This window comes from Athene cunicularia (assembly GCF_003259725.1).
Source record: "Athene cunicularia isolate RWA chromosome 8 unlocalized genomic scaffold, athCun1 chr8_part1, whole genome shotgun sequence".
NCBI lineage: Eukaryota > Metazoa > Chordata > Aves > Strigiformes > Strigidae > Athene > Athene cunicularia.
The window spans coordinates 327,969-343,044 of NW_020799109.1; the positions used below are offsets into that span (position 1 = coordinate 327,969).

The window sequence follows — 15,076 nt, forward strand, 5'->3', positions numbered from 1 at the left end:
GTACCTGAGCCGATAATCTCATGGAACTCTATTTCCGAGAGCTGAAGGTGGAAATGTGACGGCAGACCAGCGCGGAGGAGGAGAACGTCCGCCTTTTCTGCAAAAGAAAACACTTCTCCTTTTTGTAAAGTGCGGGGTCACGGGGAAGCGCAGAACAGAAACATTTAACTTCACAAAACCATTGTGCAGTAAAAGCTCATTTTCCTCCTGTAAACTGGTTGATGGGTAAATCCTCTTCCCTTTTCTTTCAGTAACCCCAGCAAACCCCAGTAACAGACAAACACTTGCAGTGCTACAGTTGCTTTGGGCTGTCCTGGCTTTAAAATCTTATCGCTGGTGAACACGGTCCCCAAAGCGCCTTCTGCCCCGCCATGGGAAGGCTGCGTAAAGCTCCTTGTACGGTGAATTGGTTCCTTTTCCTCGGTATAGCTAATGCTTGTTACGAAGGCAGGGGATGTTATTCCCGATCTGACCGACTCTGTGGCGACGTGTGGAATCTAAATTTGCGATGTAATTTAGTTAGCAAAGCGCTCTGCCTTGTTGATCTTTTTGGTTTATGACTGTAAAGTTTATCAGAATATTTCCAAATGGAACATTTAAATGCTGCAGTGTAAAAGATGTGAGGATTTGATTATGTCCAGAGTGAATGTGTGAAGTGGAAAATTGAAAGCACCATAAGAAAAAAGGAAATATTTTGAAGTACAAGTATTCATCTGAATGTTTTATTGATGTGTGTTTCAGATGAACACAAATTACTTTTGGACAGAATTTTTCTTGTAAAGAAAATCCAGGCAATTTACAGTGGAATTCAATTTTGTATTTGTTTGCAGTCATGGATATGTGCGTATTTCATTAACACAAATTCCCAATTACATCCTTTTCTCCAAGGAAATAAAAATAAATTTTTTTTTTTAAAGTAAATGAAAATAAGATAGACACAGGAATTATAATGTTGCTGAGCAGCAAAGCTAAGTAGATTGTCTCCTAAAATTATCCTGGGGAAATATAGCTGCTGCTTGTGCACATCATTACAGTTCTGAACAACGAAAATTCCAGGAATAATGAATCACGTGTAGTATGTTTACGCTGACAAACACCTTGGGTAAAAAGACTGTAAAAGTTCAAGTTTTCTCTTGCCACTGAAAATACCTTTAGTCATGCTTTTAATCTTTCCTAGAGGGGATGGAACTGACACATAGGAACCATCTGAAATAGAAGAAGAGAAAGAATCTTAGGGAATTCAGCGACATGTAAGTGTCTGTACTGATAAATTCACGAGGCAACGATTGCTTGAAGAATGAATAATAAAGGGGTGAAAATACACATCGGAGCTAAACAACACTGAGGGAATGGCTAAACGAGGATGTAAAAAGGTTTGAGTATGGATTACTTGGGATTGAGCTTCGTCTCACAGATTTTAGCTTTTCTTTCCAGCGAGTAACAGGAAGCGACAACTGTATTTTAAGATAAAGGAAGACTTCTGACACAAATAGAGGGTACCTGGAAAATGGTGATTCTCATGACACTCATTTTCTTTGAGCCAGACAGAACTGACCCAAAGCTCCCTGACATCAGTGGAACATTTCCAGAGACTTCAGCAGCCTTTGGATCAGCCCCTGCAGCTGGAGAATAAAGTGGTTTCTCAGACTGTACCTCCTCCGGGCTGTGAGTATTCGTTACAGGGCGACTCATCCTGAGGTCTCTTATAGTGCTTCAGGAGGGTCACGATGGCATCGTGACCTAGGAGAGAAAGAGGGAGTACAAGGATTCGCAGGTAAACGCAGGAGATATTCTTTTTAAAAAGAAAGTACAATGTGCCTATAAAACATGTAAGTAAAGATACAGCGGCACTAATCTGAAACATACTGTGATCGTTACCTACAGAAACACGGGGAAATACCTGCCCATAAACCCAAGCGTGATGCTTGGCGAGTCCACCCCTAATGCTGAAATGTGACCACGGCAAAAGAAAAAATGGAAGTTGACAAAAGTCTTCAACAGGCCTTACAAGAAAACCGGTGCCTGAAAATATTTCAGTTTTGGTGTCCTAAGCCAGATGCAATCTGTACAGCGCGTGGCTGGGGGCAGGCGCTCCGCTCGTTGTTCTCGCAAGGAACCGGAGCGGAGCGGCGTCGGGGCGGGGGGCTCGTGTCTCCCACGTCTGACACACGTTGCTCTGCTTGGCTGTGCCGAAGGTTATTTTCCAAACCCCTCAAAGATGAGCTTTCCCTCAGTAATTTCATACAGAGTATTTTGCCCGTATCCAGGCTGGAAAGGCCTTTGAAAGCTGCACTTTTACTATATGACAGTCATCCTCACAAGAAATGGTGCTTCTGGAGGAGGGGGGAATGTCCCAGAAGTCACGGAGTCAAAAACAGGGCAGAAACCCGACACATTGCTGTGCGTGTAGGACAGTGTAGCAGCAGCCATGGAAAACGCCTCGCTTTGATCCATATCTGCAAGGATTTAAGATTATTGACTCTGAACCATCGCTCCTTGTAAGGCCTCTGCAGTAATAAAATCAGAACTCACGCACATACCAGAGGGGGAAATAGCCTTTTCTGAACAGGCTGTATGTTCTGTTTTTTAGCAGCATATAAATACTCCAGTCCTTGGTTTTGTGTTGAATTAAACCGATGTTTAACAGAATATCTGAGAAGACAAATAAAAGGGCTGGTTTCTATAACCCTTCGCGCCAGGGACTGGAAAGCAGATGGTGAGAGCTCTTAGCCTGCAGGCCCTGAGGGGGTTGTTCTGTAGCGTCATCTCCTTCCCGTTCTGCTCCTGTGGATTTCGTGGCAGAAACTAGAAAATTAAAATACCTTTCTCATAAGCCCACATCAAACAGGTCTGCTCATCCTTTTCTCCACTGGACCTGCTGGGATCACAAGCTACCAGGTTCATATCGGCTCCATTATCCAGGAGGAACTGCACAAGTCGAATGTGGCCATGGTAGCACGCGCAGTGTAACCCTGCAACACAGAGAGCTCGGCGCGCACGCTGCCAGGACAGCGCCATGGGACAAACAGCAAATCGATTTCCTCGATTAAAGAACTTATTATAAAAAAACACCTGAGGCAATAGGTGAAAATAAAATATTAATGCTGCGAGAACCAATCTACTGCCGGCTACACAACATGTCAGCATTTACTCTACCACCTGCAAATCACATTTAACAACTTCGTCCCTGAGGAAAAGCAATTGGAAACAAAGGAGGCTGCTTTTTCTGTTGCCTGTCGTAGGGACGCGGAGGCACGTGGCCCATCAGACACCCTATCCTGTGTGCCTAGTCCCTAACACAATAATACTTGGGCCCAGTTCTAAAGACTACTTAAAAAGCCTAACTAGGGGAGAATCAGTTTACATCAGGTTTTGTTACTCATATACAGGCTAACGAGCCCGACACATCCGCACTGAACTCTTACCACTATATGCCTGCCTGCAAACATTATTTCAAAAAGGCCGAGATCTGCCTGAAAGGGAACTGGATGTTGATCATCAGTCACCATGGGAATGACCCTGGAAATCCTGAGCCTGTATGGCTTCCAAATGTTTTGGTGCTGGTATATGCACTCACACACACCAAGGACCATGATGTTACCTGTGTGTCCATCCCTTCCTTGGTGATTGATGCTTACAATGTTCTGGTCAAGAAGAAATTTTACAAGTTCTATGTTCTTTCCATAGGTGCAAGCACTGCAAAAATAAAGGGAAAAGTGAACGCCATAGCCCATAAAAGGACAAATACTTTGGGTAGTCAAAAATTCAATAAGAATTATACAGAGTTAACAAAGTAGTAATAGAATAAAGGAACTTTAGAAATGTGCGAATGCATGATTAATCCACAAAAGCATGTTCACTTCTGTTCTTTCAAAAACATTCTAATTATGGTTGTGTAAATTAATTTTGCACAGCTATGCAAAATTAATAAAGTTTATTTTGCAAAGGGCTTCTTAAATAACAGTTCAGAAGCTTAGGGCGTCGTGACCAAACTGTGTTCTGCCGCCTCATTCCCGATTTGGAGTACCTCGGCTCCAGCGGGTTGGGGCAGGACAGGCTCTAGGCTCAGACCCGGGCTGTGCAGACAGAGAAACCCTCCCTCAGCCAGACGCTGCCGGACCCCAGGCCGGTGCTGCCCCCTTCTCCCTCCCCGTTCACTGCCCGGTTCTACCTCTTACCTCGTGTCCTCCCCTGTATCTCAAGATACAAACTCATGGTCCCCGTGGAGCTCACCCCTGGCCGTGGCGGGACGTTTGTAATCGCGGGTGCTGTGCGCGTGTGCAGGTGGGATGGTGCTGGCGGCGTTGTAAACGTCTCACCTGTGGAAAGCCGTTTCACTGAAGATGTTTTCTTTAGTGAGACTTTCTGTTCCTGAGAGCTGAATTATTTCCTTGACAACTTCAAACTTGCCATTGTAACATGCGCTGAAGAGGAAGCCAGTGAAGAGCCGTTAACAACACCAGCTTTGTAACGAGGCCCGACCACGTAACACGGAGCTTCCCTGCGACTCACAGGTGTAAAGGTGTGTCTCCATAGATATTCACCACGTGGGGCTGAACTTCAAAGCTGCTCTGCAGCAAGAACTTCACAATTTCATGGTGTCCAAACCGACAGCAGAAGTGCAGAGGAACATGATCTTCGTTGTCCTGAGCATTCACTGCCATTTGACCCAGAAAGAGACCAAAGAAAGTATTTTATACTTACACAACTTGTTCTGGATTCCTCATGATGCTTTATGTGTTATGCCTGTATGTTCTGAAACCTCCTGCTAAAATATTTATGGTCCTTTTTCTTTAAAATTGCAATTTCTGTGAGCTTTCATATATCAAAACTGCATCCCTCAGTGCCATCTGTAGTACACTGTCGAGACGATTTTTGGGACTTGGGGTATAATTGCTTTCTTCCAGCAGCAGATACATTGAATGTTTTGATGTAGCTTTCCATGAAGGAATCACGAGTTATAAATGACCATTAGAAAGAGCAATTGCTGTCAGTATATTACGATGTGAAGCAAATGTAAAATACAGTTACTGTATGTAAGAAAGCAATCCACTGAGTTATTCCAAATGCATGGAACCATAGTTATTAATTACAAGTACTAGGAAGAAACCTACTTCATTGTTGCTCTTAGGAAAGGAAAATCCAGTTGGTTTTAAGGTTTATGTGAGGTTCCTTGAGTAGCAGGATCAAGAATTCTTGATAAAATTATAAAGTGATGAAAAGGAAATTTAAATAAGAAACGACAGAGATGTAAGGATACATTTTTCATAGTCACTATTAAAATATGAATACAGAAAGGGTGAGAAAGGAAGGGAATTCACCCAAACATCTGGATTTCCAATGTTTTCATCTCCCAGTGAGGTCCTTGGCCCGCAGGTGGGAACTGCTTGAGACTGCCCGTGTTCCTGGAGCACACCCGTGCCAGGAGCGTGATCTGCCTCTTCACAGGCGGGGGGACTGCAGCCCTCCACCCGGGACCCCTCCCCGGCGTGAGCCCGAGGCGGCTGCGGGCTCCCCCGCACCGCTCCTCCCCTGGGAGGGAAGGGATCGCGCAAGGCTCTAGGCAGACTTCTCTGTGGTACAGACACATACAAATGCTGTGTTCGTTATCCAAAAAGGGTCTTTGCTCAGTTTTAACAGGCAGGATGCATTTCTGTGATTTGCAATGTATTTCTTCCTACGTTTAAAGATAGAACAAGCGTAACTGGTTGATACCGTAACTGACAGAACTGACAAATACAGTCGAGTTTGGGCAATATTCTGTTCTCAGTTCAGTCAAGCACCAGATCTTTGAGACAGTTCACAAGAAATTAATAGTCTACTAAGGAATAAACTGTCATTAGAGGTGTCGAGACTTGTACTGCACAGGCCTTTAAGCACAGCTTTGGCAAACATCTCCCAGCTCCTGCAGCTGAGCCTCCTTGGGGCAAGGGGTGAACCAAGCACATGAGGTTCTGCCTTCTCCCGATTCTCTCTGACTATAAAGAGCAATGAAAATTAAAACAAATCTCTGTTTTAAAACCTTTCTGAAGCAATGCTGAGTGCTCACAGAAATAGACAGTCCTTTAAAATGAGCTGAACTTATACCTTCACTGATGACTAGTGACAGTTCCAAAGATGAATTTCAGGCCAAAAAAAAACCCCCAAAACCCAACCCCAAAAAACACCTATAACTTAAATTAAGCTTGTGGCCCACAAATTTCATTAACTGCTCCCACTAACCCTTCTAGCAGACTTATATTAAAAAGAGTAAACTGTTTTATTTGTCTATTCTAAAATAATTCTTCACTTAACAGATTCATGTGACATGCTTTTATATTTGATTATGACGCAGTACCAGACACAGATTCATTCTGAAATGCAATAAATAAGAGGGGAATAAATGTCAAGGTTTTATCGTAATAAATGTCAGCATTTTAGAATCTGTGCCCACAGAATGGCCTGAAGGACATCAAGGGCCTCAGGGCCATGAGCTTCCACAGCACAAGGTGTACGGTAGAAGCAAGGAAGGAAACGAAGATGCATGTCAAATACTTGCAAGGCCTTTCCTCTGCCTGCGGAAGGATACGTAACTACAACAGGGGATGATGGTTTTTGCCTTAACTGATAGCTTTTTGATTTCTAAATGAAATACAACAGGTACACTGGAACATTGCCTTGAAGAAGTTCAGAGTCAAAACACAGAAAAATCAATCAAAAGCACTTCAGAAGAGAGTTATGGCAAAAAAAGTACATCATATTGATTCAGGAATTACTAAGGAAGAGTACAGAAGAGTTCTTAAAAATGAAACTTTAAAGTATTTTTCTATTAAATTTGGGACAGAGAGTACAACTGTCACGGCAGTCAGAATAAAAACTGAGGTTGCCTTACAAGCAATCAGTAAAATATGAGCAAACGTTAACTTTTTGTCTGGAACAAAATGGAGTACTGCAGAAATTATTCTTAGGACTGAGACATTATGTAGGGAGAAAGTAACAGGTGAAACTATTACAGCAAGTAAAAGGATGAAAATAAGACAGTGCAAGTCTGTTTTAGAAAAATAAGGGCAATTGCCCAAGTCCCAGCGAGTGAAAAGTGTTTAATATTCAGAGAAGCACAACTGAACGTGCCTGGATTTTTAATATTACACTTTGGTTTTAAATTTAAAATTGATTGTATTTGACAGAGGTGACAGTGACTTTCAAAGATACTTGAGAAACAGGGACCTGCCGCTCTAGGCAGCTCAGTAGCCCTGAACGCAGGAACATTTTATTAAAAGACCATAGGAATTACAAAGACAAGGAATGTATTTTATACCACACGGCCCCAGAAAGAAACCTCCAGGACCACCAGTTTGAAGAACAATAAAAAAGAACATGAAGCTTATCTGAAGCAAAGGAAACATTTTGTTTCCTGGCCACCAACTAGTTCTCTAGGTTTGAAGATATTCTGTTCCTTAGCTACCCCATCAGGCTATAAAACAGTTTTTTAAATACAAATTTTTTCTTTCATTTTGAAAGGAACAGTTTTCAAAGCCATGCAAACATCTACATTAGAAGTCCTACTTCGATATTTAAGCATTTGAGAAGCAATTATTTCCAGGCCCTCCCTGATTTCAAAGAAACGGAACATAAAAAAGGAGCAGAACACACTGACAGTTCTAAATTACCATTACTTCATAAAACCCACCTTTCACTCACCCTTTCCTGCTCCCTGCTGGGGTGTTGAGCCACCGGCAGCAGCGAGCTGATAGCACAAGGGATGAAACCCACAGCTCTGCATGGTCAGGGATCAGGTTCACCTGCCCTCACATAAGCAGCAGGTGAGACTGAGAAACAAACAATTAGGTGAGGTGGACTTTGGATGGGAAGTCGGCCCTCCCGAGACTGGGCTGTACCCTCCTGGTTACCTAATGGGTCAGCCCTCACTACACACCTCCGCAGGTCAAGGCCATAACCAGGCAACTGCCCAAACCAGCAAAACTACGAAATGAGGAAAGAGAAGGGCTAATTAGGAATACTGGTAGTTTTTCTTTGTAATGAACTTCCTTTTCTGCTTTACTTTAAGAAAAAAAAACCCTTATCTTTGTTTTGTTTATTACGATTATCCTAGGAAAAACCCTACCAGATAACAAGAATGAATCAAAAATGCTGAAGTAATACTTTGTACCCCATTCTACGATTTAGACATTCTAAAACATAAAACTGAATTTCCTGACAGAATATATATGGAAGTCAGTAGCAATTATATTGACTCCGTAATGCAAAAATAAAATCTCTAGGAGCTTGGAAGGTGTGAAAAAAGGAAGAAGGAAACAGAAGCTGTTAAAAACAGAAATGAGGAATTCCACACTAAATCAGTTCGTAAAGATCTCAAGACAGCTAAGACGCTTTAAGTGATAGCAGCTTGTAATGCCATGCTGGTCTTCGAGATAGATTAACGATCTCAAAATGAATTTGGAGCTTCGAGGAATCTGATCAATACCTTGGAAGACCTTATGCGATTTCTGAAAATACAGAGAATTTCTGAGTCCTTCCCTACGGTGTTTCTGTTAAAATGGATTATGAGATCAGCATCTGGAGAACTGTCTGCACTCGTAACACACTGGCTCTAAGCACACGCACACGTAAACTGGGTACTTCCGTGGTGATATACACACGGCAGCATATTCCTTTTATGTTTTTCTTATGCACTGTGGTTGGGTTGAAGACGAACTCTGGCTGTTGTTGGGCTGCAAATGTGGCCACATTTCACCGGTATTCTGACCTTTTCAGCCTGATTCAGTGATCGCTGGTTTTCTTCAGTTGCCATGGCCTCCGAGCGGATCAAGGAGTCAGCCAGGCTATGTTAAAAGAAACAGTTCAAGTTCATGACACCAATTACCAGGCTGCACAGAATACTGCCAAAATTTCTCCAGGTTATTTCACCCATTACTCTCATTCCTAGGCGTGTAGGAGTTGTTCCTCCCCTGCTGTGTTTATACCGTGTTTCAAAGTGTGCTGCTTGTGAGTAAAAGACTCCCCGCGTCCAGGCTGCTTTTTCTTTTTCCAGTGCTGAAGATTCTGGTTTTAAAGAAAATAATCTGAAACAAATACGTCCCAGATTCTTTTCCTCTTGGAATAAACTATCTGATAGTGGACCTCCCACTGCCTTGTTATGGTAAGTGAACGTTTCTTCTCTTCGCCTCTTTATGACAACCGTGTCAGTTCAGTGCACACCCATGGAGAGCTCACCATCGAAAAAAACATTTACAAACCTGAGTCGTGCCATTTCCCTCCACGCTGTTTTTTTACCGCGTGAGTAGGATGTGTGTGCAGTAGGCAGGACTCGCAGAGAATATGGTAAATTTGTGCTGTTAAAATCTAGCGAACAGGAGGAAACTGGGGAGAAATGCAGCCTTCATGCCACTAGCAGCGTAGGAACAGGGGTCCGTGAGTGCTGCTGCTTTTGGCATGACTGGGCGTACTGGGCAAGGAAGAGGCCTCGCGGGCTCTTGTCCCTGCTTTTACAATTATTCAGGAATGTTGGGGCTTTACGTGGCCAGCGCTGAAGACTGCAGCCTGAGAACACAGAACCTGTGCCAAACCCCTCCCGGCGTGGGCTGACAGGTGTCGGGGGGTGTCGCACCAGGTGAGACGAGGGAAGAGCTGAGCCTGGCGGTGTAACACGCTTTGCAAACGCGGCTGCACAACCTCCCTTCTTCACCTGCCCCTCTTAGGCTCTGCTGCTTTTAGTTCATGAATAGCTGCCTGCATAGTCTGGAACCAGGCGTCCGGCAGGCTGCTAGGTCGAGAGCTTCAAGGGGCCCGAGATTTTACCTTGTGGATGTGTTAACAAGAGTAATGCTGTTGTCCAGAGGTGTGTTAAAGAGCAGCGCTTCTGCAAGTAATGCCCTGATCCTTTGCAACAACATTCTCTTATTCTGAGGATAAGAAATTCATTTCTAAATCATTTTAAAGTTGTTTAGTATTTAAGAATCTCTGCATTGGTAATCATAATATGCGTAAAATTTGACCTCTAAGTTTCAACATTTCTAAGAGTTTGTAGGACGTGGCGGCAAGCGTGTATGCACACGCCTGTGATGCAGCGTCACAGCGCTGGGAAAGGGAGGCTGGAGTGTGGTCTGTGCCTTCTGCACTCCGGAAACACCATGGGAGAGGGAACAGAAGAGCAAGCGTAAGAATTCAGCAGTGCCGCTACTTGCATGCTAATATTAATTACAGGGAAAAATACCTTAAATTGCGGCACGTGCAAAATATACAGCGCTGAACTGCAATGTTAGAGTGGTGGCATCGGCGCGGGACCCTCTGTGAAAAGAAGGCAGATTCCTATCGCTCACGGAATACCAACAGCACCAAAAATGCTGGTGTACCTGTGTGCCTGTGAGCCCACGAGGCCTCACACAGCCACTGTCCCTCGTGGGAAGCGTCCCACAGTGCAGCCAAGGAAGCTCGCGAAGCAAAATAAAGCACGTGCTAAGAAGATTCCATTTTCTGTGAAATTGTTTGTGAACCATTTCAATTTCTCATCTGAATCATTTTAAATTACTTGCTGTATAATTTTGACTTAAAATCCTTCATCTGTATCTCATTCACCAGGAGTTCACTATGCATTTAAGTCATTTTGATTGGAAATACGTACCGCACGGTCACGTGTTCTCTGATTGCATGAAGTCTCGATAGTAAGCTACCTCTGTATATTAATCTTAGTTCTGTTCCTGCTGCTGTTTTTCACCTCTGATTTATTAATGGAAGCAGAATGCATGTGAGATGGCAAACCAAGCATACAGAAGAAGTGAAGGAAACTCTCCAGCTGCTGTTTTTTTTTTGTTTCAGTTGCCCAAAGATGATACACAAACACACAGAGAGTACGTGTTAGGAAGCTAAATTCAACACTCAAGGCCTGACTGTCTATAAAATACAATGTGGAAGTTGATTTTTAAAAATACATTTTCTTACCATCAGCTTTGCTCCCCTCTTCCATCAAGAGCTTTGTTATGTTGAGAAAGCCTTTGGCAGAAGCCAAGTGAAGAGGTCTGTCTCCAACTTCTCCACTTGCATTCACATCCGCTCCAAACTTTAGTAAGAGGTGGGTTACCTAAATATTTCATTAAGGCTAATTAAAATACGACACGAATATAAATCTTTTGAGAAAATCAGATAGAACATTCTGTTGGGTAATAGTGTATGTGGACATCTCTCTGAAGTTAAAACAGGGCGAGGAGATTCAACAGAAAACTAATTTTTAAGTTACACGTCTATAAAAATATTAAAATTCTCAAAATGAAGTGCTCCTTCATTCTCTAAGTTGCTATGTGTGGTAGGAAGCTAAACACAAGCCAGACGTTGCTGACCAGCCAGCGTGATGAAGCAAATGCCCTCCACGTGCGCAAATGCCAGAGCCTGGTTTCCTCTGGCCAGCGGCTCATCACAAGAGCACCCCGGGAGCTTTTCGCACCAGACTGTGACTGTTTGGACGTGGCTTATGGCAAATAAGTGAACTAGTCTCTCAGCCCAACGTGCAAGGAGATTCTTAATGTTACTGGGCGGTGAGGCATGAGAGGAAGCGTCTGAGGAGCTCACCCTGGCTCACAGCCTCGCTGCACCCGGCCGCGGGAGCAGAGCATTATCTGTCACCTGTGCATCTCCTCGCTGCTCCCTCAAAAGCTTTGCCTACAACAACTCCTCAACACACTTGAAGTAACGTGTCACTGTAGTGAAAAATGCACTCTACTTGCAGGTCATCCTTTGAAACTTGAAAATATCCCAGAATCCATGCTTTCAGCTAAAGAAGGGTGTCGTGAATGACTCATAAGCCAAAACAGACCCATTATTACATTTCAGACAAAACAGTTATTCAGGGCAAGTGACTGGACTGCTAGATTAACCACATGTCAATTATACTTCAGTAAAAGAAAGAATTGGGACATTCAGTGCCAGCTTTGGTCAGAACTTCAGATTAGGTTTCATAAATCCGTGATCCGTGCGACTGAAGGAAGCACAGCTGGGCTTGTACGTGCACGGTACCTCATGGAAGATGCTGCTCTCTATATGATCGTTTTTTCCATTAACTTCAAAGCGTTGTCAATTTCGTTTGTGAATTCCAAGGAAAACCAGTAAAATTGCCATGTAATTATTACTGAATGAAGTGATTTCCTTGGAGAGGTCTAGGGAAGTACACTCACATTTCTGATGCAATCTCTGAGAGGTGGGATGAATAAACACCAAATGAAATACGCCTCTGGGTCCAAGTCTGTTTACAGGTTATCAAAGTTAACTAGGCAAACACTTGTTTTAAGAGGTCTAGAGGGGAAGTCACCAATTTCTGCTGGGGTCTAGCACAGAGGATTAAAGTGTGGAAATTTCCTGCTGATGTTCAGACCCTTGGAGCAATCAGAGACTGACTCAGAAGTGTAACTTCAGTGTACGAGGCCTTGTCGTGGTGGGACCCTCTGCAATGTAAAGTAAAAGTATCTAGCACTAAACCTATAGTTGCCTCGGCGTTCCACCTCTCAGCTTTCTGAAATCCCCCATGATTTACCTGTTCATGGCCGTAATACGCAGCAATATGCAACGGGGTGAAAAACACCGCATCCTGAATGTTCACATAAGCTCCATGCTGCAAAAGAATATCAACAGCCTGGAAGGACAGAAACAGAAAATTCCAATTAGAAGCACTATATATATATACACATATGTATGTGTGTGTGTATATATATACACACATATGGTTGAGTAAAACAAGATTTCAAACCCTTACATCACTAGTTAAAAAAAAACTCCAAACCCCAAAAGTCACAATCAAGCAAATAAAGCAAATAAAGGTGAAGAACTGCACACAACATGTAAAAGTGATTAACTTACAGTACTTTAACTGAACACTGAATGTCACTGACACTTTATAAATAAGCCTGAAAATCTCTTTGCCAGTAAACCCCCCCTGATTTATAAAGTAAAAGGCTCAGAAATTACTGTCTGGATTTTCTTGGAGTAACCTTTAATTTTCTTTTAACCATTATGAACAAAGAGCGGTAAGCATATCAGAGTTTTTAGAAGTAAAAAAACCCCACCAAAATGAAAGATCCTTTTAAATGTAAATGTGTGAAGGTAAATCCTCAAGCATAATTCCCTCGGTGTGTAAAGATTTCTTTGTATTTTAGAAGATAATAGCCCTTTGGCTTCAATAAATAACCCTAAGTGTTTTCTTTCAAATTTCCATTTTTCTGGTCTTTCAGCAGGCCAATGTTTTCCTGGACAGCTATGAATTATCAGCCATTGGCTTTCTGAATAGCTGTCAAAACACAAGTCGGAATGAAGCCACTTTGGATTATATATGGAAGCCTCAGGGCTGCTAATTTTTCTGAAGCACAGGGGAGTCCTTAGGCACGCCGAGGGGCTTGTACCACGGGTTATTTGAGTAGTTGTACCCACAGTTGTGATGAATGCTAATTTCTGAGTCTAATGATGATGAAAGGCGCTGAATGGTGAGTCACCCAGCGCACGGTGGGCAGCTGGGACGCAGCGCCCCGGCAGCCGACGAGGTGACACGGAGAGGGAACGAGCAGCTTCGGCGCTAAGCTGTTCATACCTGCACCTCCCCACCGAGCCTTGGCCGGAGACGCCAATTAACGCTGGCTGCACGATGCCCCTTCTGCCAACTGCTGTCTAAGCTCAGGCCGCCACATCATTTCGTGTCCGCAACAATGGGGCCAGTCATTTAAATCCGTGTCATTCTCAAGTACTCAGAGAACGAAAACCTGTTACCAAGCAACATTAGTGTAAAGGGATTATTTCTTTACACAATTTAAATTGAAATACATTTTTTCCATGTGGCTGCCTGAATACATTTCCCGTGTAAGGTCCATTCCCTGACATACTCAAGTGTGTCGGCATCCCGCTGGTTTTAACCCTTTCGCTAGGGTACCAGCTGTAAGCCTCCAGCACTGCAGGGCCAGTTGTGTCTCTTCAGAACCCAAGGGTTTCAACAGGCCCCGTGCATTATAGGAGGCACCTGTGTTACAAGGACAAATAGTACCGAATCACATAGCCCTTGAGGTTGGAGGGGAGCTCTGGAGATTGCCCAGCCCAGTGCCTCTATGTCAAGCGGCGTTTCCTAGAGCCGGTCTCCCAGGGCCACGTCCAGCCAGGTGTGAGCGCTGCCCAGTCTCTAAGGATGGAGGCTCCACAACTGCCGGGAAACCTGCTCCAGTGTTTGAGCACCCTCACAGTAAAAAAGCTTTTTCTTCTGTTTAAATAGCATTTCCTGAATTTCAGTTTGTGCCCACTGCCATCCCTCCTGTCACTGGGCACCTCTGGGAAGAGTCTGGCTCCCTCTTCTTTACTCCCCGCCCTCAGGGATTTGTTCACATCGACAAGATCCCCCCCCAGAGCCTTCGCTGCTCCAGGCTGAACAATCCCAGCTCTGCCAGATTCTCCTGGTACATCAGATGCTCCAATCCACGAACTGTCTTTGTAGCCCTTTCCTAGACTCACTCCAGGATGCCCGCGTCTCTCTGGGAGCCCAGCGCTGGGCACAGAGCTGCAGGTGCTGCTGCCCCAGTACTGAGCAGCGGGGAATAATCATCTCCCTCGGGTCAGCCCCCAGGGAGAGTACAGTTCACATTTGAAAGAAGTAGAGGGAATGATTCATAGGATGGTTGGTGTTGGAGGTGTCTAGTCCATCCTCTTGATCAAAGCAAGGGCTAATTTCAAAGATCGGGTTGCTCAGGGCCTTGTCCAGTTGGATTTTGATTATTTCCAAGGATGGAGGTTTGCATCCTCTCTGACCCCTTTCAGCGGTGCACCACTCTCACTGTGATCCCCTCGCCCCCTTTACACACAGTCAGAATTTCCCTTGCTAAATCTCATGTGTGACGGCATCCTTTTGCTGTGCATCCTTTTGCTCTGGATCTCAAAGAAGAGGTCAACTCCATTAAAAAAAATAATTATGGAAGATCCCCTGAGATCTTTGGAGAAGCTGCCTACAGTTAGGTCAGCTGAAGAACGGCTCTGTAACAGCCTTACCCCATGCATCTACGGGATGGGTGTTCATGTCTTCGGGTAGTAAACAAAGAACACGCTTAGTTACTCTTTGTTA

General features: G+C 43.9%; 1 protein-coding gene across 1 annotated transcript in view; it reads right to left on the reverse strand.

Annotated features, from left to right (window-relative positions):
- The window catches only part of LOC113482777 (serine/threonine-protein kinase TNNI3K), an 87,525-nt gene that overhangs the window by 46,798 nt on the left and 25,651 nt on the right, over positions 1-15,076 (reverse strand). Inside the window, exons 7-15 of the mRNA XM_026853837.1 lie at positions 12,521-12,619; positions 10,939-11,077; positions 4,513-4,657; positions 4,320-4,424; positions 3,602-3,696; positions 2,823-2,972; positions 1,654-1,740; positions 1,150-1,206; positions 5-97 (exon numbers count right to left, since the gene is read on the reverse strand). Of these exons, the coding sequence (XP_026709638.1) occupies positions 5-97; positions 1,150-1,206; positions 1,654-1,740; positions 2,823-2,972; positions 3,602-3,696; positions 4,320-4,424; positions 4,513-4,657; positions 10,939-11,077; positions 12,521-12,619 (970 nt within the window). The remainder of the gene's footprint in view (positions 1-4; positions 98-1,149; positions 1,207-1,653; positions 1,741-2,822; positions 2,973-3,601; positions 3,697-4,319; positions 4,425-4,512; positions 4,658-10,938; positions 11,078-12,520; positions 12,620-15,076) is intronic.